This window comes from Callorhinus ursinus, unplaced genomic scaffold, assembly GCF_003265705.2.
Source record: "Callorhinus ursinus isolate GAN/ISIS: 27379988/994484 unplaced genomic scaffold, GSC_fseal_2.0 scaffold4, whole genome shotgun sequence".
Taxonomy (NCBI): Eukaryota; Metazoa; Chordata; class Mammalia; order Carnivora; family Otariidae; genus Callorhinus; species Callorhinus ursinus.
This window is the reverse complement of record NW_027397066.1, coordinates 20,092,166-20,117,512: the sequence shown is the minus strand read 5'-3', so window position 1 is coordinate 20,117,512 and position 25,347 is coordinate 20,092,166. Positions and strand designations below refer to the sequence as shown.

The 25,347-nt window shown below is 37.9% G+C and overlaps 1 protein-coding gene across 3 annotated transcripts in view; it reads left to right on the top strand.

Annotated features, from left to right (window-relative positions):
- Positions 1–3,959: 3,959 nt before the first annotated feature.
- The window catches only part of SEPSECS (Sep (O-phosphoserine) tRNA:Sec (selenocysteine) tRNA synthase), a 35,294-nt gene continuing 13,906 nt past the window's right edge, over positions 3,960–25,347 (top strand). The window contains exons 1-8 of one of the 3 annotated variants that reach the window (XM_025887576.2): positions 3,960–4,159; positions 4,934–5,088; positions 7,425–7,543; positions 7,862–8,020; positions 10,841–10,994; positions 13,901–14,003; positions 21,103–21,232; positions 21,371–21,462. In XM_025887576.2, coding sequence (XP_025743361.1) covers positions 4,046–4,159; positions 4,934–5,088; positions 7,425–7,543; positions 7,862–8,020; positions 10,841–10,994; positions 13,901–14,003; positions 21,103–21,232; positions 21,371–21,462 — 1,026 coding nt within the window. In that variant the 5' untranslated portion in view covers positions 3,960–4,045. Of the gene's footprint in view, positions 4,160–4,274; positions 4,698–4,933; positions 5,089–7,424; positions 7,544–7,861; positions 8,021–10,840; positions 10,995–13,900; positions 14,004–21,102; positions 21,233–21,370; positions 21,463–25,347 lie in introns of those variants that run through there. The other 2 variants (XM_025887574.2, XM_025887575.2) reach the window with 2 other exon arrangements.

Below are 25,347 nucleotides of genomic sequence, written 5' to 3'. Positions count from 1 at the left end.
TTTGACCCTAGCTTCATTATGGAAAACAAGATCCTATAGATCCCTCTCTGGGTCAATCCAATCAGCTTTTGCTGTTCAAGATTTAGCATCTGTGGTCCTGACCAACATGTGTGTAAGCTGATGTAGGTTAGGTAACCCTGAATCATATGCACCCAAAAGAATTGTTTTAGGAATAGTTGCTGGTCTTGTTGGGGGTCTTGTAGGGAGGTCCTTAACTATAGCTCTTAATTCATCTTGGGTCCAAAGTTTAAATTCCACAGTTGCCTGCATACCTGGCTCATAAGAGAGATGGATCATTAGAGGCAACTGACATTTTATGGTGTTAGGAGGTCCTTGGGAAAACATAGAGGGTCTGCTCAAGAGGAAGAGACAGACGTAGTTGGCAGAAGTGAGGAAAGACAGAGAAGGATAAAGAGGAAGAGGGATATTGGATATAGGGAGGCAAGTGGAGGACAAGAAGAGGGAGAATTTACTAGGAAATGAGTCTAGTTCCTTGTTGCTTAAGTTTGTCAAATTGCTCACTAGCTTTGGCCAAAGTGTCTTTTAGTGAAATAATTTTTGAACCAGAATTTCTTTTGGAGTCTTCCGTATACCAATTAAAAACTGCTGCCCATTGACCTAAGAAATCCTAATTCCCCTTCTTTTCTAGGGTGCCTATTAAATACAAAATTTATTCAAGTCAAATGTTCCACAGAGTGGCCACTGAAGGCGCAAGTCCTCACAGCTGAAGTTCTGCCACTTAGAGGGCTGGCCCCCAGGACTGGGATTATAATGACAACGAATATAAGCAGCAGCAGTTTTTCCTGGAGGAGGAGCAGATTTAGGCTTGGACAACCCCAGGAGAGCCGGCAAAGCTTGGTTGAAAGTGATGCTTGTGTTCATTGTGTGTCAGGCCCCCCACCTGAGGGCTGGCCCCCTCCAAACACTGACCCCTTGGCAGGTAGAATATTAGAGTGAGCCCTCTCTCTAAATTAAAGGCAAATTCTCAGGACAAAAAAAAAAATCAAGGTGGAAGGAGTGCCTCACCCAGTTTTATTAGTGACCGACGGTGACGTTTGTCCAAATGGATGCCCATCTGGTGAGAACTGCAAACTCGCTGGTCTGTGAGGCTGGCTCCAACAACAGGCTTTTAGGGCGTATGTCTGTGTTCTACCCTAGCATTCTCCTTCTTATGACAAATAGTACTTTCAGATAACACAATACAAAATAAATTACAAAAGAGAGCCCCCCAGAAAGGATGAAAAAGAATAGCCTGATTCCACCAAGGATAGCGTAAGTAGACTGAATAGCTGAGGAACTCAATGCAAAGATAGCAGAGTTCAGACCCAGCGCTGATGATGTTGGCACAGACGTGACAAGCCACACGCAGCAAGGTACAAGGGTCGTCTGTGGGGACCACATCGGGTCAGAGGCTGGGGTCCATGGTGATGGACAGTGCAGACCGTGTCTCAGTGGAGTCTCCAGGAAAGCTTTGGCAAGAAACAAAGACCACCCAAATAATAAACAGACTATTCATTCAGAGCTCGCCAGAGCAAGGGAGTTAGTCACCATCACTTGCATTTGGCAGACTCAAGGGCAGCCAGGGAAGTGGAAAAGCTTAACGGTGAAAAAATGGGAAGGGTTCAGATGTGCTCTGATTGAGGGTTGTTGGCAAGGGGAAAATGGAGGTAGGCTAACTAGAAAAGAGCATCTTAGATCGTTGGTTTAGGGAGAGCATATTTGGCTTTCTCTGCTTGGTCCTGAGTTGGAAGCGAGTGAAAAAATTGGGAAGCTGGCAGGCATCAACTGAGTCCTAACTGTTCTGGCAAGATTGCTGCAGGGGTTTTGGTTTGGCTTCCTGGGCTACTTGCTGCAGAGATTATGGATGGGGGTACTTATCCTCTCAGACAGGGTCTGGTCCTTGTCCAGTCTATCAGGGGAAGATGGCATTGAGCAATTACATCGCATTTAATCATCATAACGATCTCCTCCATGTCTCTGTTTTTGAAGTGAGGAAAGCAAAGCTCAGGGAATATTAGTAATGTATCCAAAGTCATACAACTAGTAACAAGCAAAATTCAGACCTATGAATGTTGGATCTATTTTTAACCATGTTACGTCTTATAAGGGCAATGAAATTATTCTGATGTTGCCCTATTAAAGATATTAGATGCTCACTAAGTACTCCCTGGGTGAGAGAATGTATGAAAATAATTTCAGAACACTTCTTTCGCAATTGCCTTCAGAGCCTGTATTTTTTTTTTAAAATAACTTATATGAAGGCAGAGCTTGATGATGGATTTAGTTTCTAGAAACAAAGATTTTTCAAAATTACGACCAGTAAAGAAGGTGAGAGAAACTGCTGGCTCAGAAACCTAGTGTGTCCACTCAGTAATGAGATGGATCTTGTGATTTTTGCACATTTGCCTGTGATCGCCAAATCAGCTTTGAAGACTTTCCCAAAGGAGAAGTTGCAAGAATAGTTGTATTTGGGGAATAAGAACTCTTCAAAAGTTTAAAGGCTGATGCTTACTTAAAAAAATAAGCTAAATTCTCATTATTTTTGTGGTTTATCTTTCTGTGTAATTTAACAAAGTTCTCAAATGGTCTACCATTCAATAAATATTTGTCGAATACCTATTATGTGTTTAGTTCTTTGAACTGTGTGCTTTGAACACAGACATCAAATATTGCCTTTGTCAAACGGGCTCACAGTCTAGTTGAGGAAAACAGAAAATTAACATCTGGAATGCAGTTTGACAAGTGCCAGGCTGACAAATGGTGGGTATCGATACCCTGGGAACATGTAGCTAAACATTCCTGGGAGTGGCAGGGAGCTCAGAGCCTGATTTGCAGCATTTGTTGATTTTCACGGTGTAAATACTCCCACCATGGCCAATTTCAAACTTCTAACATGATGCCACCAAAAAGGGAGCTGGAAAGCCATGTGCAGCAGTACACCATTATGCTGTATTTCCACTGTCCAGATACAAGAGATGTAAACGATCTCAAAAGTGCGGATAACAGTAAAATGTAGAAAACATAAGTAGGAAGTGATGTTTGTGTATTTACCACGTTTGCCTTTCACATAGTTAACTTTACTGTAAACTTACATAATCTACTGTTAAAAAGCAGCTGTATTTAAAAACCAGCTCACAAAATTACTGAACATTTAACAATCAGCTCTTGCAAAGCAAGTATGAACCAGTTCGAGTGGACTCTAGCACACCACTGAACACGGATAAGGTCAGGAATTACTGGAGGCTCACCTAAGGAAAAGAGTGCAAGGAAACTGGAGGCAGGGATCCTACCTTTTCATTTCTGTATCTCCCATACCGAGCGCTAGGTTGTTGAATGGTCAAAGCTCTTCATTAATTCAGTATGAAAACATTTTTTTTTTTAGCTCCTGCTATATTCTGGGCACCGTTCTAGGCGCTTGGGGGGCATAGCAGCGAAAACCAAGTCCGTATCTTTAGGAAGTTTACATCCATAGGTGTGTGGGTGTGGGGTACAAAAAAATGTAAAGTCAGGTGGTGGGTGATAAGTGTTGGGGCTAAAAATTCTGTAGTGCAGAGGGCGAAAGGAGTGAGGCACTGCTATTTCAGAGCGGGCTGTCAGGCAATAGAACATGTTGAGACCTCCGAAAGTAAGGATGAAAGATTCTAGAATATGAGAAATACGGTGTAAGACTGAAGCACAGACTGCGCAAATCTCACCATTCAACGGGGTTGGAACACAGGGCAAGCTACGGAAGTTTTTCTGCGGAGAAGCCCACACAGTTCCCCTTTACTTTCCTCAGCCCCTCTGCACAAGTGCAAAATTCTTCCTCCAAGTCCGTCTCAGGAACACTCTCAAACACCAGCGAAACGCAACGAACGCCCCGGCGCACGATCAAGTCCACGGTTTCTGGTGCACAAGCTAGGGCGGTTTGCGCATGTGCAGAAGCGAGACAAGATTTTTGACCCTAGGCCTTGCCGTACGGTCAGGGCGGCGAGTTGCATCCTGGGTTCAGTAAGCGTGTACGGCGTGTGTCGAGTGTCCCCTCGCCGCTGTCGCCACCGCCGAAATGAACCGCGAGAGCTTCGCGGCGGGCGAGCGGCTGGTGTCGCCGGCTTATGTGCGACAGGGCTGTGAGGCCCGCCGCTCGCATGAGCACCTCATACGGCTGCTTCTGGAGAAGGTACCGGGCTGTCGGGTCCCTCCCCAGCGGCCGCGCCCCCCGAAGCCTCTGGCTCCGCCCAGCGCCCCTTTAGTCCTGCGTCCTGCCCCATCCGCTCCTGTCTGTCGGTTGAGACCTGTCCCCGGAGTCTCTCGCAGCTTGGCGTGCCTTGTGCTGACTTGGCTCAGCTCCTCAGCCTCACCATAAACCAGCAAAACCCAGAGAGTGTTATTAGGGAGCTTGTGGGAGCCAGGATTTTGAGTACTGTTTTTCCCGGACTTCGGGATGTGGGAGGGAGGGGAAGTCCCAGTTGCTTTACTGTTTTGTTTGCGAGAAGGGCAAAGTTCGCATCTTCTTTCACTACTCCCAAGGGGAACGCTTTGTGTTTGTAAACCGGGGGATATAGAAACTCGAACCAAGAACTGCTGCGGAACCTCCCAGGTCTCGGTCCTGCCAGTACCCCGAATTTTCATTGCACTCAAGTTTGACAAGCCTTAGTCTTAGCAGTCCGGTTTGAAGAATCCTCATTGAAGATAACGGCTTACTGGTTTTCAACTGAGTAAATGTCATCGTATTCATTTATTATCCCTTCTGGGAGCTTGCAGATAATTGTAATGCAGTGTACAAATGTTTTGTCTCTTCGAGGTTTCTTCATTGTGCTGAATTTACGTCTGAAGTTTAGAAAGCAAGAAGCATGGCAAAATACACATTGCAGAGTTTAAAAAAAATCATTGAAGTACGGTTCTAGGGGATGGTTTTCTGAAATACAAGTTTTTGTTTTTGTTTTTTTTCCAGGGCAAGTGTCCAGAGGATGGTTGGGATGAAAGTACACTTGAACTTTTTTTACATGAACTTGCAATCATGGATAGCAACAATTTCCTGGGCAATTGTGGTGTGGGAGAAAGGGAAGGGAGAGTGGCATCTGCCTTAGTTGCTCGGCGTCATTACAGGTATTTTTTTAAAGTAGAAAGCCTTTCTTCTTCTCCCTTTTGTTTTTTTGTTTGTTTGTTTGTTAAAAACCATGGTGTTAATACTAATCATGTTAAATTATAAAATATCTGTTGGTGACCTACTACTTCCCTACTCAAATGGGCATATAAACCAGATGCAACAGGGAGATGGAAACAGTTTGTCTGAGTAGTTGCTTTTCAAGACAGTCCGGTGAAGGTTCTAGTTATCCTGTCATGTTCTGGGTGTTTAACAATACTGCCTATACATTTAACATAATAAACCTGTTTGGTTGTAAGAGTTTAAAATATGTTAAAGTTGTTTATAGTTTGCTGTATTTCTTTTCTGATACTGCAAGTTTTTTTGGAGAATGATACGTAGGTAGAACTTTAAAATGTTCATCAGTATCTAAACTGAGTCCTATTTTATAAATAGCTTTCTTTGTTGCAATAGATGCAAGAAAGTTATGCTAAACTTGATTTAAGATTATTAAGTCACGGGCGTCTGGGTAGCTCAGTCGTTAAGCGTCTGCCTTCGGCTCAGGTCATGATCCCAGGGTCCTGGGATCGAGTCCCACATCGGGCTCCCTGCTCGGCGGGAAGCCTGCTTCTCCCTCTGACCCTCTCCCCTGCTTGTGTTCCTGCTCTCACCGTCTCCCTCTCTGTCAAATAAATAAATAAAATCTTTAAAAAAAAAAAGATTATTAAGTCACTTTTTTCTTTTGCAGTATTTTAGAAAGCTTTTTATCAATCTGCTAACCATTTAATTGGTAATGTTTCCAAATATGATCATTTCTCTGTTCTTCCAGTTTTCTGCGAAATATAGGTAAACTTTTAAAAACTCCTGTCTTGAAATTTTCAGTGGTGAAATTTTCCTGGGGATAGTAGAATTTTATTTCAATCAAAACCATTGCAGTCAGAACCAATGATAATGAATCTAGAACTTGGATGAAAAATTCATGGTTAAAATGGGTTGATAACATGATTTATAATATTTGTAAAAAAATGCTTTGTACGTTAGGTTTCAGTGGTGATGAAGTATGACACCAGTGTTCTCTGATAATCCCAGAGTGACGGATTTCTGATCTAACTATAAAGTACAAACTTTTAATTTTGAAAAATATTCAGAGGTATCTTGAGTGTGTATAACATCATCTAATTTAAAATGAATGGATTTGCACACTGATTTTCAAGGAGTGTATACAGTTGACCCTTGAACAATATGGGTTTGAACTGTGCAGGTCCATTTGCATGTGGATATTTTTCAGTGAATGCAGGACAGTATTGTAAATGTATTTGCTCTTCCTCATGATCTTCTTAACATTTTCTTTAACTTGCTTTATTGTAAGAAAACAGTATATAATACATATAACATACAAAATATGTGTTAACTGTTTATGTTATTGGTAAGGCTTGTGATCAACAATAGGCTATTAGTAGTTTAAGTTTTGGGGGAATCAGTTATACATAGATTTTTGACTGTGCAGGCCTCCCCTAGCCTCCCCATTCAAGGGTCACCTGTAGTATTTTTTAAATTAAGGCTGTATTTGAAATAGCAGCTCATCCCCGTTGGAACTTAATCCACTGCTCTGGTTAAGGAAATGGAAAGAAAGAAGGGAATCTAATGTTGCATATATTCTGGTTTTCCATTCCTGCTAACAGACCACCTCAAAACTTAGGGGCTTAAAACAATAATTTAGTATTATCTCTCATAGTTCTGTGGGTTAACTGGGCTAAGCAGGATGATTATGGCTTCCAGTCTCTCATGCAGTTGTAGTCAGATGCTGGCTGAGAGTTTAGTCATTAGGTTCAACTGGGCAGTTTATCCAGGTTGACTCACATAGAGTGCTGGGAGCTCAGATGGCCTCCACAGGTGGCTTCGGCCTCTCCCATCATGGCATCTGGATTATAGGAGGGAGCTCCCACAAGAGCAAGCCCTTCAAGAGGCTAGGTGAAGCTTTAAGGCTTCTTTGACCTAAATCAGAAATTCCAGAACATCACTTCCACTAGATTCTTCCTGGCCAAGCAAGTCACTAAAGCCAGTGCAGATCCAAGTGAAGAGGAATTTGATTCCATCTCTTGGTGTTGGCAGTAGCGTGTGGGCATAGGGAGAAAAGGATTTGATGGTGGCCATCTTTGGAGCCTAGCTACCACAATGTAATTGATGAATTTGTTTCCATTTAGGGTATTTTTACATTATTAATAGTTTATGAAATGTATCTGTAATAGTCAAGTGTTGCCTCTGGTGTTTTTTTGATTATTGCATCTGTATACTTATACAGTGGATTACTTAGAACACCGAGTATTTTTGTTCAGTTTTTGGCCCATTTTTTGCTTAGGTTCATTCATGGAATTGGACGATCGGGTGATATTTCTGCTGTGCAGCCAAAAGCTGCAGGGTCTAGCCTTTTGAACAAAATTACCAATTCTTTGGTCCTGGACATCATAAAGTTGGCTGGTATGTATTATATTATCATAATACTTTTGGGTGACCAGCCACACACACCTTTGCTTAATATCTTTTATTAATGCCTCTTTCCAAACAGGTTCTAAATGGCTCTTGAAAAGACATATTTTTAAAAACCCTTTAGAAAAAGATAGAAAATCAGAGCCATAAGCCTGGAGGATGAATTTGGCAGTGAGCTTCCTGAGGTCAAGTACAGAGGAAGCACTGTCTATAACTCTTACATTTGATTGAAGAATTCAATCATTTCTTCAAGAAGGATGCTGGTTTTTCAGTGGAATAACTAATTTCTCCTTTACTTCTTGTTTTTAGGTGTCCCTACAGTGACCAACTGCTTTGTAGTTCCCATGGCAACTGGTATGAGTCTAACCTTGTGTTTCTTAACATTACGACACAAAAGACCAAAGGCAAAGTATATTATATGGCCGAGAATAGACCAGAAGTCCTGCTTTAAATCCATGATCACTGCAGGTAAAAGAAGAGAAGTGACATATATAATGTAGAAAATTCCCCCTTTTTATGTAGAGGTAGATGAATAAAAAAGAAACTGTGTTCCTATTCCACCTTTTTATTGTAATAAAATATACATAATAAGATTTACTATTTTAATCAGTTTTATTTTATTTATTGATTTATTTTAAAAAAGATTTTATTTATTTATTTGAGAGAGTGGGAGAGAGAGAGCAAGCATGAGCAGGGGAGGGGGAAGAGGCAGAAGGAGAGGGAGAAGCAGATTCCCTGCTTAGCAGGGAGCCCAATGCTAGCTCAGTCCCAGGACCCTGAGATCATGACCTGAGCTGAAGGCAGACGCTTAACTGACTGAGCCACCCAGGCGCCCCAATTTTAATAATTTTTAAATGTATGGTTCTGTGACATTAAATACATTCACAAGGTTGTGCAATCATTAGGTAACACTATCTCCAGAACTTTTTCATCCTCTTAAACTGGATCTCTACCCATTAAACAATAGCTCCTCCCTCCCCACTACCTCCACTTCCTAGCAATCACCATTTTACTTTCTGTCTCTATGAATTTGACTACTCTGGGTCCTTCTTGTAAGTGGAATATAGAGTATTTGTCCTTTTGAGATTGGTTTATTTCATATAGCACAATATCTTTAAAGTTCATCCATGTTATAGCATGTATCAGAATTTCTTTCCTTTTTAAGGTTAATACTCCACTGTATATATTTATATCTCACGTTTTCTTTCTTTCATTCATTGATGGACACCTGGGTTGCTTTCACCTTTTGGTTCTTGTGAATAATGCTGATGTGAATATGGGTGCACAAATACCTGTTTGAGTCCCTGCTTTGAATTCTTTGGGATATATACTCTGAAGTGGGATGGCTGTATCATATATCCCTGTTCTTTGAAATGGGGATATGATTACCTGTCATAAAATTGTTTTGATATTAAGCAGGATGACCTATGAAATACCCAACAGTAATCCCTGGAGCATAAAGGGTGCTAAGGGGCTTCAGGAATGGTGGTTGTATATACATAAGTGGAATACGTATAAATTATTACCATAAATCAAAGTGTAAGGACCCAGGCATCATTACATATAGGTGAGACAAAAACTTTACGTTGGTATTTTAGTATTTAGCTTGCTTAAGTCAAGGTGAATTTGAGAATTTAAGGTTAATTTTGAATAGCTTCAGTATGTTGTATGAAGTGAACTATATTGGCCTGTAATTAAACCGCATAAATAGTCCTAAAGAAATTCATGTAAAGGGATTCACAATTAGGACATATAGTAGAAACTGATAGACTTTTAAAAGATATGCTCATTTACTTTAAGTGGTATAAAGTTGTCAAGTCTGTTTATTTACATCCTGTTAACCAAAGAACTACTACCAAACTTACGGGAAAGATTGCCATATTGAAAAATTGGAAAATTTTCCAAAAGATATTAGGATTTGTACTAAATTTACAGTTTATCCTTTCTTAGGATAGCCTATATTCTTAGGAAGCAAGATAGTTATATTCTCAAAAAAAACTTGCATTATAAATGTTTGAAAGCAAAAATAGGGTTGGGTCTAGAGAATTTGAAAAATAATAGAAAATTAGCTGTCATTAGGAAGCACTACTTATTTAAGTTTTGTTTGTTTTAAAAGCTATGAAGGTATAGATATAAAACCTGGACATCTCTGAACCAACACAATTGATCATTTTATAGTGGCCAGGTTTTTATATTTCTGTAGATAGAATGCAGACAACTTGACATGGATTATAAAACAGAAGAAAACTACTTGCTCATAACTGTGCTTTAATTTGCTGTGTGACCTTGGGGAAGCCACTTAATTTTCCTGAACTTTGGCTCCCTTATCTTTGAAATGAGTTAGTTGAGCTAAATGGTTTCTAAATCTCTTATAGCCCCTAAATGTATGAGTCCAGCCTGCTATAGATTTGCTATTTGGGAAGACTGAAGATGTGACTACATAATAACTTTACATGTAGAATTTCCCAAGTTTATTTTCTATCCAGTTTGTGAGACTCAAGCAATTAGATTTTACTTTTACCCTAAGTACTTACTAGCATTATGAAATATTTAGTTATTTAAGTGCTTTGTGCATTGTTTAGTATATATATTGCACATACAACTCTTTTGAAGTTTATGGATACCTAAATATTCACCATACAGGATTACATAGTTATTATTCGGGCAGACCTTTGATCAGGTGCTAGTTTGATCATGTGCTAATTCAACTGAAAATTGAGAAATAGTTTTTATATTTAAATTATAGAAGGCCCTTGTAAACTATGGGATGGGTCAGTAATCATTGGGCTACTAAAATTCATTACTTTTTCTTTAGGAGTAAAATACTAAGTTGATGATTGTGATTTGTTTTAGTACTTGAATTATATTATCATTCTTGTCCATCTCTGAAATAAAGTGAACTTAAAAATGAAATGTTGCCAGAGAAATGAGTAGATTTACTTTTCTGTGGTCTGAAATTGAATTGTACCAGATCCTTTTTGTCATCAGTGACTGTGTATTACTTTTATAGGTCTCTATTTGACATTTGTTTTCCTTCCCAGAATTAGTCTTTCTAGTCATATCAAAGTGTTAAATAGATTTGTGGTCCTAATTGTGGTCTACTAGTCCTTCACGTTATTTTGGCCTGCTTTTGACTCCTACCAATATTGAGCCAGGTCTTTATTACTTGGGGAGGGTTCATTGACCAGACTTAGAGTTCTTGTGTGGAATAGCACTGCTTTGTAGAGTTCCAGGATCTTCCCTTATTTTAGTTTATCTAACATTTTGATTTCTGATTGGCTTGGTTAGGTTTTGAGCCTGTGGTGATAGAGAATGTTTTAGAAGGTGACGAGCTGCGCACAGACCTGAAAGCAGTGGAGGCTAAAGTTCGGGAACTTGGGCCTGATTCCATTCTGTGTGTTCATTCCACTACATCCTGTTTTGCTCCAAGGGTGCCTGATAGGTAAATCATTTGCAAATATTGTCCTTTAGGTGTTCATCGGGTCTTTTAAACGAAATGCAGATATACTCATTCTCAAAGATGCTTAAGTAACATTGGGCAGTAAATAGGTGAATGGACTAGTGGAGAAACAGCATGGTGGTTTGGGAAAATAAAAATTTGGTACAGAAGAAGGAAAAAAATTAATACCAAGTGGAGATCCGTTTATCACCTGCGTAGACACAGAGCATCTCTGTTTTCTTGCTTTTTTCTATTTCTGATCTCTTTGGATCTTTTCCTCATTATTTAAGTAGAAGTTTCTAAGCATAATGTTGGATTTACTTGTTTTCATTGCTATCTCCATTTCTTTGATTTTATAGTTAGTTTTCCTATGTAAGAACAGTTAGTTTTCCTGTGTAAGATTAACAGATTTTTTGAATAGGAAATTTTAGGGTTATTTATTGCCTTTTGAATTTTTTAATTGGAAGATTAACTCACATGTACACTTAAATGTACACAGTGGTTGTCTTTGCATTTTGAGAAAAATGCATATATTTAAGAAAATAAAAGCAAAAAGAAAAAAAGCAAATGTTTACTTTTTTAAAGGATATCCACAAATTTTATTCTGAAAATGTAATAGGTTTGGGTATAGTAATACAGATTTCTAGTTTTGACAGCAGCTCTTTGTTTCATTTTAACATTTTGAAAGTAAGTGCTAATAATTTGTAAAAACTATATGGACTTTGGGCTATTTTTTAAGATCAAGTTATACTTTAGTTTTAATTCATGGAATCACACAATTTGGCATTAATGAATGTATGTTACTGTTTGTTATTTTATAGGCATGTTTTAAGAGACAATTTTAAGACCATGCTCTTGAAAATTTACCTTGTTTCATTTGTGACTCTGAATTCTATTTTAAGATTATATTGCATATGCTTTCCTTGTTTATTCATTACTTACCAATCAGTTTTTAAATTTGCATTATAATATTATATAAACATCTCTGTTCATTCTTCATTGATGATTTTGCTATCTCGAAAAATTTTAATGTGATAGAAATAAGTCACATTTCCAAAAACAGCATATGGGTATTGTGTTAGATTGTTTATGCTTGAGGATAGTTTTGTTTCATTTTGTTTTTTTTTTTTAGATGTCAGTATACTTGGTATAGGTTTAAGTATTTTACATGTATTATCTCTCCTTTGGAAAAAAATCACAAAGGTTTTTATCAGCAAAATTCTCATATGCCACTTTTTCGTTGTGTTATATAATGAATGTTTCTGATAAAAGTGAACTTTAGGAAGATAGTGATGCACAGTTATTAGTAATATGTTTGAGTTTCTGATTTTATTGAACTTTAAAATATATTTTGATTTCTTTGCATTAAGCTTATTCTTTATAGTCTTAACTTGAATAGGTATATGTATATATATGTTGTCTTTATCAGTTAATTAATTGGACAGAGTATTGTGGGGCAAAATCAGTCAAAGGATATGTTAAAAAAAAAAAAAAGGTTATCATTTCTACCTGACAAACATCTTAAATTGGCTGCTAAGTTATAATACAGTTTGATCCACATGGAAAATATTTTTTGTCTTTCCTTGCCTTTCATTAATACCTTTATACATCCTCTAAATATTAGCAGATTTGATGAATTCTGAATATTTAAAACAACTCACAAGTGATTTTTTTTTTCCTTTTAAAAATAGTACTTTATGTTATTATAGCATCTTACTTTCAAGGAGTATTGTTATTAAGAAATGCTTTTATTAGTACACAAACATAAAAGTGACTTCTATGAAGAAAATACTTGTTTGTATCCCAGAAAGTCTATTTTTTAAAAACAATATCTGATTAATTTGAGTAATAGAAAGGTTTCTCTGTCAATTTGTGAGGTTTATGAAAATGAATGATAAAATGACTTTTTAGTTCATAATACTTTAAGGAAGTAAATTGAAAACTTCTGATAGATGAATAATGTCATTCCTATCTGTACTTTAAAAACAATGTGCATCTAAAAAAGAAAATGTATTTTGCAAAAACAAATAATAAAACTATATAATATATATTTGAAGTACATCCTTATGGGAAAGAACTTTTATTGCTTTGCTTCCAAATTCTTTATATTGTAGAAAGAACATTTTTTTAAAAATTTAACTTTATTAAATCATAGGATTTAGTTTTAGCTTCATAGCATGTGAAGACATTTCTATTAGAAATGGCCTCAGTTACAAGTAGTATTTGGTTTTGCAAAGGAACATCATTTATTACACTCCAATTGAAATTTATTACCTTACTTTGCATAGAGTTAGACTCTCAAATTGTTTTAATATAAGGAGTGTCAGATGAAAAATAAGAGTGAATTTAAAACCAGCAGCTATTTAAAAGATTCTTTAGTTTGCAAGTTGTTGGGAAATGTTATTTTGGTACTGAAACATTTTAATGTTCTGTATTTTTTAATACATTAAAGTCTACTTGAAAATGTATTTTTTACTTTATGAGATGTTAAATGTAAGATTTCTTAAGATTTCAAGACATGCTAATTATTTTGCAGCTATTAGCTTTAGTATGATAAGCAACCAAAAGCATTTAAAAATGAGCATACCACCTTGTTAAGGGGTCATTATAATCTGCTTCTTGCTTTTTATATAGGAAATTTTAAAGTGATTTAAAAGCTACCATCTATACAGATTTTTATAAATACCCGTTTTCCCATTTATTGGTAACATTAATTTAAAAGCTTTTTTAGGTTTATCCTAAAGTGCCTGCTGCTGAATTTTATGCTAAACTGCTGTAGAAATTTCAGTTTTCCCATTTTTTTCCTAGTGTACATTAAGAATAACTATTGAATTAAGAAAGTTTTCACACTGTAATTTATAAAAGCACAGTAGGAATATGTCTTTCTGTTGAATATTTTATGTTTGTAGATTAGAAGAACTGGCTGTGATTTGTGCTAATTATGGCATTCCACATATAGTCAACAATGCTTATGGAGTGCAGTCTTCAAAGTGTATGCACCTCATCCAGCAGGTAAGAGAGTTTAAAAAGATATGTCAAGAAAAAATGATTTTAACATATTGCAAGATTATTCCTTTGTTTTCCTTACTACTTAATAGAGTAAAATCAACTTTCTGGCATCTCCACCTTCATGGAGCATTAGAAATTGGCATCTAATATCCATACAGTAGAAGTCACTCTTCCTTGCTGGTAATTGGACTGGTAGCTTTGGTCAGGACCAACATAGAAATACTTAGTAGCTTATTTGTTTAACTTTCTGAGATTGTTTTATTACCAGTATTCTCACTTTTCTAATATACTGGGTTATTGTATTTTTAAAACTATATTGATGATTTATTCCATATTTAAGGAATCACTTTACCTTATTATCCTAGGCTGAAAATGGCTTCATTTATAAACATTTTAGTGTTTAACTGTGGAGTTGGCGGGTTTTAAAAAAATGTTATGATTTTGTTCTTATAAGCATCAACCAGATCCTAGTCTGTTTTAGATTCTTTTTTTTAAAGAAATTTTTGTTTATTTATTTTGAGGGAGAGAGAGAAAGAGAGAGCAGGAGGGGGGTGAGGGGCAGAGGCAGAGGGAGAGGGAGAAGCAGGCTCCCCGCTGAGCAGGGAGCCCAACTGGGGGCTCCATCCCAGGACCCTGGGATCATGACCTGAGCTGAAGGCAGATGCTTAACCAACTGAGCCACCCAGGCACCCCATAGATTCTTTTTTTTTTTTTTTAAAGATTTATTTATTTATTTTAGCGAGTGAGTGAGCGAGAGAGAGAGCGCGTGCGCGCGTGCGTGTTAGGGGAAGGGGCAGAGGGAGAGAGAATCTCCAGCAGACTCTGTGCTGAGCATGGAGCCTGACGCAGGGCTCGATCCCACAACCCTGAGATCACTCCCTGAGCCGAAACCAAGAATCAGACACTTAACAGACTGTGCCATCCAGGCACCCCTGTCTTAGATTCTTATTTTGAAAATACGTCAGGGCATCCCATCGTGCTCAGAATAAGAGTCATAGCCATGGCTTGCAAGCCTTTGTGTATTCAGGCCTCTGCAGCTTCTCCAGTTTCATTTACTACTGCTCTCTCTCTCACCTGCTGTCTCTGGGCACATTTTTTCTGTTCCTCCATTGTGTCATGGGTGTGCCCACTGCCCTAGTTTTGCTCTTGTTCCTTCCTCACAGCAAAACCCTCTTCTGGAGAGCTGCATGGCTTCTTACCTCTCTAAGACACCCTATCTAAAATTACAGGTTCCTTTTTCTTGCCTGCATTTTGTCTCCCTTTTCCTATTTTGTATCATACTCCTTTATTTTAAGGTACATATTTTTCCACATTATAATATCTCTACAACTGGGGTGTCTTAGATTCAGTGGTATCTTATAATGTTAATTGACAATGTTTTTTCTTACTTGGTGTGGAAAATTTGGCTGCTTCTTAAAATTGATGTTGATCTTGTTCTTTTTCTCCATAGCATGTCTCACCATTTGATGTTTATTTTTTTTTATTGTCTAGTTATTGGTAGTAACTAGAATTAAGATTCTGTTAGGGAAAGGACTTTGTTTTGTTCACTCTTGTGTCTTCAATACTTAAGACAGATTCTGGCACATAATTGATACTCAGTAACTGGTTCCTGAAAAAAATTGGATGAATAAATGAAATATCTACTTGCAGTGATTATTTATACTGTGTTGAGATGTGGATAGATATTATCCATGTATGAGTTATATAATTTATGTGCATAATGGTGTTAATCACATACTCACTTTGGATACACATGTGGTCTGTGTTATGTGGGCAAGACTTTTTCAGAGATTATCTGTGGCCTTCTCCAGTGCAATGGTGAATGCTTCTTAGCCCTGTAGATCCTAGCTGGTAAAAAAATTTTTTTTGGAGTGTACTAGTATCATTTCTCATATAAATGTAGTTTATATGATAGTATTAGCTGATTTGCTTAACTTCTTTACTCAAAGGTTGTACCAGTTAGGATGCAGTTGGCTTCAGGTAACAGAAACCCAACTCAAATCAGCCTAACCAGTGAGGAAGTAGATTACATAACGTAAGGAGTCCAGAGGTAGAGTGGCTGGTAGGCATGTTATGTCAGAGGAAGACTATTTATCATTTCTTTTGTATCCTTTTCCATTATTCCTTAAGTTTTTAAGGAACTTTTTCATTGTAATTCTAGACTAGATTTTCTCCAATGAGAATGATAGCTGAGAAAGGTTGTATAATTCTCTACCCTGGAAATCTTTTTTTTTTCTTAAAGATTTTATTTATTTATTTGAGAGAGAGGGAGAGTGGGAGAGAGAGAGCACGGGATGGGGGAGGGTTAGAGGGAGAAGTAGACTCCTCACTGAGCTGAGTGGGGAGCCCCATACAGTGCTTGATCCCAGGACTCCCGCCTAACCAACTGAGCCACCCAGGCGCCCTCTATACTGGAAATCTTGAAAAGCATTTTATTTCAGTGATTTGTTTTTATTTCTCCTCTCCCTTTTCCCCCTCTCCTCTTTAATTTTTAGCAGCCTCGATTCTTTTGAAAGTTAATATATCAGCATTACTAAAAGTTCAGAAAGTGAGGATGGAGTAGATCACTCATCCTGTACCCTAACAAATACCCTTGTTAATTTATGTGTTCACTCTTTTCTCTTTTTTTATATGTATATTGCTTTTTACATAGTGAAAGCCATTGTGTACATTTAATGTTACTTTTTTTAAACTTTGTGCAAAAAATATATTTAATTTTTATAGATTATATTTCTGTACTCCCCACATTTCTATAAAATCTTCATAATGATCTTTACTGTGGCTCCAAAACATTTACTCAAATATTATATATTTAACCCAGAAGTCCTTAGTGTTGTTGTGCTCACAGTATAATTTTGAATACTAGAAACTTTGGCAGCATAACTGGAGAGATTAAGACAAAGACAGTGAGCCCCAGGATCTGATGTAAAAGGTGCTGTTGGAATTGTACGTCACGAATGTCCTACTTGGTCATCGCTTCTCTTCATTTGTGAAGTGGTTTTACTAAAATTTTAACCAGAAAATAACACTTTAAGATGGGTGAGTGATATTTAAATAGTTACTGTATTGTTGCAGATACTGTATTACCTTCCAAAATGAGCATTTCTTAAAAGAAAAAAAGCAGTACTTGAATGTTTTAATTTTACCAAATTGCCCCTGAAGAGAAGAGGTAGTGGTACTGTTGCTTTAAACCAAAGAAATACTCGGGTCTTATTGAGTGCTAGTTGCTGTTCATGATATCCTAAAAAATTATAGTTAGATTTAATTCATCTCAGTAGTTCTTCTTAGCAGGGACGCCTGGATGGCTCAATCATTAAGCGTCTGCCTTTGGCTCAGGTCATGGTCCCAGGGTCCTGGGATCGAACCCCACATCAGGCTCCCTGCTCGGTGGGAGGCTTGCTTCTCCCTCTCCCACTCCCCCTGCTTATGTTCCCTCTCTCGCTGTGTCTCTCTCTGTCAAATTAATAAAATCTCTAAAAAAAAAAAAAAAAGTAGATGTTCATAGGGAACCTGGTGCTAAACCAATTTAAAAAAAATAATTCTTCTTAGTAATATATGCCATTTATTGAGTACCCACCATTTGTCAGGCATCCTGCTTAGACCTTTAAAGTTTATTAGCTTAATCCTAACAATTTAAGGTGCGCTTATTATTTCCTTTCTACAAACGAAGAAACAAACTCAGAAGGATTAAGTGACTAGCCCGAGGTCCCATAGCTACAAAATGGCCCATTTAGTTCAGTGTGACTTCACAGCCTCATATTTTCTCTTAAAAAACAAAGTGCTGAAATTAGAAATACTTTCTGGAGAAGATAGTGTTGTAGTAATCAAACAATCAGTGGAGAAAGAGCTGTAACTAAAATGTTTCAGCTTTACTGATTTTATTTTATTTTTATTTTTTTGAAAGATTTTATTTATTTATTAGAGAGAGAGAAAGAGCACGAGAGGAGGATGAGGGGCACTTATTCACAGACCTACTCATCAGTTCCTTCAACAGATATTTACAGGGTTCCCCCTGATGTGCCAGGCATCAGGTTAGGCACTGGGGATATGGTAGTGAATACAGCAGAATCCTTATCTTCATGGAGCAGAAGCAGACAGTAAACAATAAGTATGACAGGTCTTGATAAATGCTCTGGATTGAGGAGGGGGTGTCTGATTAGATGGAGTGATCCATGAAGTCCTCTCCCAGGAAGTAACATTTGAGCAGAACCCTGAGTGATAGGAAGGAGTGAGCCCTGCAGCTCTCTAGAGTCCAGACTGAAGGTAACAGCAAGTGCCAAGACCGAGACAGGAGTGTGCTCGGAGGTTGTAAGGAAGGAAGGAGGCCAGTATGGCTGGATCAGGACAAATGAGGACAGCAATGGTAGTAAAGAGATTTGAGGTGTGCTAAGGATTGGGGAATTTATCCTTGGTATGGTCGTCAACCATGGGAGGGGTTTGAGCAGGAGAGTGACATGTCATTTCCATTTTTCAGCCCTCATTCTGGCTGCTGTGTGGGTAGTAGTCTGTAGGAAGGCAAGAGTGGAAGGCTGTTGCAGAGCCCACGTGAAATGTGTCGGTGGCCCGGGCCAGGGTGGTGGCTGTTAAGGGTTAAGACATGGTTGGATTCAGATGTATTTTGAGAGTGGATCTTACAGGGTGTGCTGATGAATCAGACAGACGTGAGGTATGAGGAAAAGAGAATTCAGGGACTCCAGGGCTTTGGCTTGGGTAGCTGGAAGAATGGAAATGCCACAGGAATAATGTTTTATTTTATAAACATGGGTTCTTCCTCCACATTACCTCAGTTTTAGTTCCTGCTGTGTCTTTGATTGCCTGGATGACTTTCAATAAGGTGCTTTAACTGCCTGGATTTGAGTCCCAGCTGTGCTATTAAGTACATTTCTGACCTTGGGCAGGCCACTTTAATTTTATTGTGCCTTAATTTTCTCATCTGTAAAATAGCTATTATAGTAGCATCTACCTCATATGGTTATTATGAGGGTTAAATGGGTTAAGAATGTAGAGTGCTTAGAACAGTGCCTGGTGCTTAGTAAGTTCTCAGTAAATTCCGACAGAAGTTATTATTATATGAAGTTATCTGTTTTATTTGCTACCACTATCCCTAGAACCTTAAGCAATGTTTGGCAGCTGATAGGTGCCCAGATATTTCTTTTGTGAGTAAACAAGGAGACGAATGAACTGATAAATGGCAGCCCTTTCCTTCATAGCACATGCCCCTATGTTCCCTATTTTATTTAAGCCCTTTCAGCCTTCTGGGTTTTTTTTCCTTTGACTTTAGTGAGAGTGGGTCCAGCTTGCTCTTTGTTTTTTGTTTGTTTTGTTTTTCTTTTTTGCTAAGCAGTTAACTTATTAAGCCATACTTGATGGATATTGACTAAACTTGTGGTAATCCATTCATTATGTATGCATATATCAAATCATCATATCATACACCTCAAACTTACACATAATGTGTCAATTATATCAATAAAACTGGCAAAAAATGTGTTTTCATTTAAAAAAAATGAAAAAAAAAAAACTCCATACTTCCCTTCCACATTTATTTGCAGTTTTATTTTTCTTTTAAAACATATGTGAGTATAAATTGGGGCTTATTCACTCTGTTTCTTTGATAAAACCATTTGTTTTTTGTGAGGCTGTTTGTTTTCTTTACACGGCGTGTGCTGCCCTTTATGCTTTCTGTGTTTTAGTGATGAAGGGTTCTAGCAAAGTCTGGCATTGATTGTTCTCTTAATACTTCTGCTCCTGATTGAGGCTCACATTTCTCTCTCACATCTCAGTACTTAAATGTTAATAAAAGACAACTCTAAGAATTCCTCTTTATTTTTACGTTCTACTACTTTGTGTGCTGTTTGGTTATTTATTCTACTAGTTATATGCTGCTTTCTGTTTTCCTGTGATATGGTGAGAGTTTCTTTGATCATAGTTTCTGAGGAAATTAGAAGAGCAACAGGGAAAGGTTAAGATTTAAACAATCATGCAGTAGCTTCCAAAGTAGTCGGCTTCCCTTTCCTGCTTTTGTGCTTCTCCCTATTGCCTGGATCTGGTCTCTCAGATTAGGCCAGCTATCTGCTCCTTCTATTCTCCCTGAGATATAGATGTGGAGGGAAAGTGTGAAGATGAAGGTCAAATGTGGTTATAATATTAATAGGAATGTAGATTGTGAATACAGATTGAAAATCTGTTGCTACAGATAAAGAAAAAACGATCTTAGTTGAAATTTAGATAGTATCTCTATCTTTAAGAGGAGAAAATTGAAGCACATTGGATAGAAGGTCACAGACTATGTTGGATGGGGACTAGAACTTAGTTTTTACATTTCTGGTAAGTAAGTATTCAATTTTTCAGTGAAATATTAGATTTTCACTTGGAGTTCATTTGCAGTGGAATGAGATCATCTAAGATTATAACATTAGGAAACGTGAGTTATATAGAAACATTGCCAAGAGTATACAAAACAATTCCATAGTTGATGTTAAAAATAAGCTTTTTTTTTCTCTTTTGTGATCTGAGTGGTGGTGGGAACAGAGCTTGTTGCTTAAAGTAGTCATGCAGGTAGTAGATTATCCCAGCATCAAAGAGAAGGCCGTAAATGTATAACTGATTGATTGGCAACATGAGTGGCTACTGTCCCTTAGATTATGGTGGCCACTCTTGAACTCACAGAGGGTGTTTAAAATTACTTAATAGTTGCAGGACCCACTGTTGGCATTTATTGTCAAATAGAAGATCACAGATGAGAGGCGTGGGGAGGAATCTACTCTCCTAGCCGACGTTAAGGTGAAAAGCTGAGTTCCCACCCGAACTAATATTGAAACTCTGCCTTCCTCCCAAGGTTGTTGTGAGGATTTAATGATTTTTTTTTTTTTTGGTATGAAAGCAGTTTGCAAATAAAGTGCTCTTTCACATAAGAGGAGCAGCATTTAAAAACTCATTTTCATACTTAAAAATCCTTTATTGGCACTGTTACAAAGAAAACAAGATATTTGATCTATTTCCGATTTTTCATGCATTGTTTAATGGTATTTACTTCTTAATAGCAGTTGTTGTTTCTTTTCCTAGAAGCCAATATGTAACATTACATGTTATTTCATTCTAGGGGGCTCGGGTTGGCAGAATAGATGCTTTTGTTCAGAGCTTGGACAAAAATTTTATGGTTCCGGTAGGTGGCGCTATAATTGCTGGCTTTAATGATTCCTTCATTCAGGAAATCAGCAAAATGTATCCAGGTAAATAAATCAGTTGCTCTACAGAAAAAATAACTAACAAACAAAAATCCATTTGTACTAGGCTACTATAATAAATCTTAATTTCTAAAGGTTTTTCCCCCCCCCTTCCTGAATGTTAACTTGTTTATCTTATTTCAGGAAGAGCTTCAGCTTCACCTTCTTTAGATGTCCTTATTACTTTATTATCACTTGGATCAAATGGTTATAAGAAGCTATTAAAAGAAAGGAAGGTAAGCTTTCCCTTCAGGTGTAAAATAATACCCTTGACTAAAATTATTCCAGATTATTGGTGTTTTTGCCTTTTGGTTTGCCAGTTTGAGAGTATAGATAGCTAGTGTGGTCCTAGGGGATTTACTTTGATCTGGAATCACTCCAGTTGGTTTTCAATTAATCATTGTCTCCTGTGTGTTCAGATATTATGAGGGATCTTGGGCAGGTGAGTTTGCTTTTTTTTTTTTTTTTTGAGAAACTCCTACATTAGAGATTCTTATTAGTTTAGTAAGAATCAGTTCATGTATCTCTTAAAGATAGAGGGTCTTGAGAGACAAATGGACAAGTTTTTTCTTTCTGTTTTTGGAAGTCTGAAGACTTGTATAGGTGTGAGATGTCAGTCACAGGAGGAAGAACGGTCAGAAGTTGGCCAGCTTCTCATTCTAAAATAATAAATTCATCCCTTGTCATTACTGGAATGCTGAACTCATTGATTATTTTGGCTGTGAAAAGAAAAGTGACATTTGTGCTTGAAAACTGGACTTTGTCTCCAACACTAAAAACTGTTTTAATTAATTCAGGACAACTCCAAAATTGTAGACAGAGACAGTGTTGGCAGGGCGGGTCAGACTAAAATGTTTTATTCATCTCCCATCAGGGAGAGCTAGAGGCCCCTGTACAGTTTTTGTATCTGTGTAAGTTTCTAACATTTAGTAGCAATTAAAGTCCCTTAGATTTATAATAGTACTTTAAGATATTTTACATGTATTATCTGATAGCCTTATGAACATGGAACAGAAGTTGAAAAATTTTGTTCCCTAGTTTCCTCTAGTCACCCCTCTCCCCCCACCAGTTCAGTCCATAGGAAAGTAATTGCTTACTTTGTATTATGAGGACATCTCTTAAGATTAACGTGATGTAGGAAAAGAGGATCAACATCAGTCTTTAGGAAATGCACCTGAAAACCAGGGAGTTACCACTACACACCTAGAAGGGCTAATATAAGGAAAACTTTGCCTCCAAACTGGCAAAGATCTCAAGCAAGTAGAGAACTTTCAGACATTGCTGGTAAGAACACAAATGGTACAGTAACTTTGGAAAACACTTTTGCAGTTTTCATAAAGTTAAACATATGCTCACCATATAAACTAGCCACCCCACTCCTAGCTATTTACTCAAGGGAAATGAAAATTTATGTCTGTACAAAAACCTATATACATCAATGTTTATAGTGATTTTATTCATAATTGCCAAACCCTGGAAACAACTCAAATGTCCATCATCTGGTGTATAAACAAACTGGGTACATATATACTCAGCAATAAAAAGGAACAAATTACTGATATAAGCAACAAAATAGTGGCTCTCATATGCATTATACTAAATGAAATAAGCCAGACTCAAAGGGCTACATATTGTATGGTTTCATTTATATGCCACCCCGGAAAAGGCAAAAAATATCAGGACAGAGAAAAGATCAGTGGTTTCCAGAGTCCTGGGTTGAGGGAGGGGACCCATGGAATGGGAAAATGGTCTGTATCTTGATAGTGGGAGTAGTTTCATAACTGTATGTTTGTCCAAATTCATGGAAGTGGGCCCCTTGAAAACTGGGCCTCTGAAATTTTGCTATATGTAAATTATGCCCCAATAAACCTAGCAAAGATTTTCAAATGATTAGAATAAAACTCCGTTTGATAAACTCCCAAAGGTAATCATCGTGGTCATAGATTGTTGTAGCTAAGAGAAGACCTCAATAAATGCTCCAGGGAACCTTTTTTCCATATGACAGATGAAGCCTGATTATAGATGAGCAAAATGGTCGTGGGTTTATATTGTTTATATGAGAGTTTAGTTGTATTAGATGCCAGTGGGCCTTAGCTCTTCTATAACTGGTTGTTTCACTGTGGAAAAGATACTTGAACTCACAGATTTTTTTGTCAGGTGTTTCCATTATCCTCATTTTTACAGGGAATGGAAGGATAGAGAAGTAACATATATGAGGTAAATTGTGGGACATGGGCTTAAAGCTAGGCAATTGGGCCTCTGATCCTCTGTCTTAATCTCTACTCTTCTCCTTTTTTCTTACATGGATAAATAGTCTAGCCTGGTAGCTATGTAGTTACCTTATATAGCTCTAAATCTGAAGACTTAGGTCTACTAATATCCAGAGGAGTCAAAAAAAATGAATAAATTTAGTGATCCTGGCCAAAACTCAGTTATATTTTAGAAAGGATATAAGCCATTTGCTTGTGCAGAATCACTATTGTTGGGAACGGCCCCTCCCTGACTCCAGGTGATCCTACTGAGACTATCAATCACAGCCTCCCTTCCTGCTTTGCTCAGAGGGGTGGGCGTGTGATCTGGCTAGCGTGGTTTACAGGTGGGCATGTGGAGGTAGAGTCCTTCCAGCAGGTCTGATAGGTCCTTTAGAGAGCGAGAGGGTTTGCTGCTTTGCAGATAGTAAACTACTCAGCTGCCGTATTTCTGGCCATGCCAAGAAAGCCTTCCTGGGACTCGAGAATATGAGAGGGAAAATGGAAGAGTCATTTGAGTCTCTGGATCCAGACATGTCTGCTTGTGGACTTGGCTGTGAGATGAACCAACAAATGCCCTTTTCCGTTTTAAACTAGATTATCTGGGGCGCTTGGGTGGCTCAGTCGGTTAAGCGTCTGCCTGCGGCTCAGGTCATGATCCCAGGGTCCTGGGATCCAGCCCCACGTCGGGCTCCCTGCTCAGCGGGAAGTCTGCTTCTCCCTCTCCTACTCCCCCTGCTTGTGTTCCCTCTCTCGCTATGTTGCTCTCTTTCAAATAAATGAAGTCTTTAAAAAAAATAGATTTCTAACACTGATACTTTTGATTTCTCTTACACCCTTGAGTCCTTTGTAATGTGTCCCAACATTCATTTTCTCCTTTCCACTTCTGCTGCCACCACCCTAACTCAGGCCCTTACCATATCACAGCTAGATGCTTACCGTAATTGACTAATTCTTCTCCTGAGCCCCACTCTTAGTCTGCTCTAATTTGCTATGTTGTAACAGAGTGCCAGATTAATATTTTCAAGTTCTTCAAGTTATTCTGCTTTGGGTTCTGGTTGCCTGTAAGACAAAGTCCATATTCCTTAGCCTGCCATCATGATCCTTTATAGTCTGGTCTCACATTACTTTGGCAGTATTGGACCTTGCTCTGCTCATTCATTTATTCAAAGAAATGTTTATGCATAGGCCCTAAAGTAAATTCACAATGAGACTCACATAGTCTCTACCATCATGGAAATTATAGTCAGGGGAAATCTAGATATTAAATAAACAATTATAAATCTGTTTGGCATTATGAAAGGACAAGCAGAAGGTATGGGACCATGTAGCACCTAACCCAGCTGGGGCACGTAAGCCAGTTCTGGCAGGGTTGGGGAAGGCCGCCCTGAGGAAGCGACATCTGTTCTGCAGAAGTACAACTCATCCATTTATTAGACTCCTATGGTGTCATCATAAACTAGAATGGATGGCCAAAATAACTGTCGAACTCGTAAAGGGTATTTTAGACTGAGTCTAGAAAGCAAAGTACTGTGCCAGTTATTGGAGAGTCTGTTCCACATCACTTCATCAAACTGGCTTTCCTTTAGCTAAATTCAGAGTCAGGAAGTCTGGAGTGGGGTTCAAACAACTGCATTTGTATCAAACTTCTGTGATGAATCTGATGCACATCCTAGTTTGAAAACCATTGTTTTGGGGGCACACAGGTCACTTGTATCTCTAACAGAAACTTGGAGAAGAAACATAACAATATCCTAGCATTTTAGTGCTCGCTTCGGCAGCACATATACTAAAAAAAAAACAATATCCTAGCATTTTAACACATAGGTAGATAATATTTTATGGAGTTTGAGACTGCATAAATACCCCAAA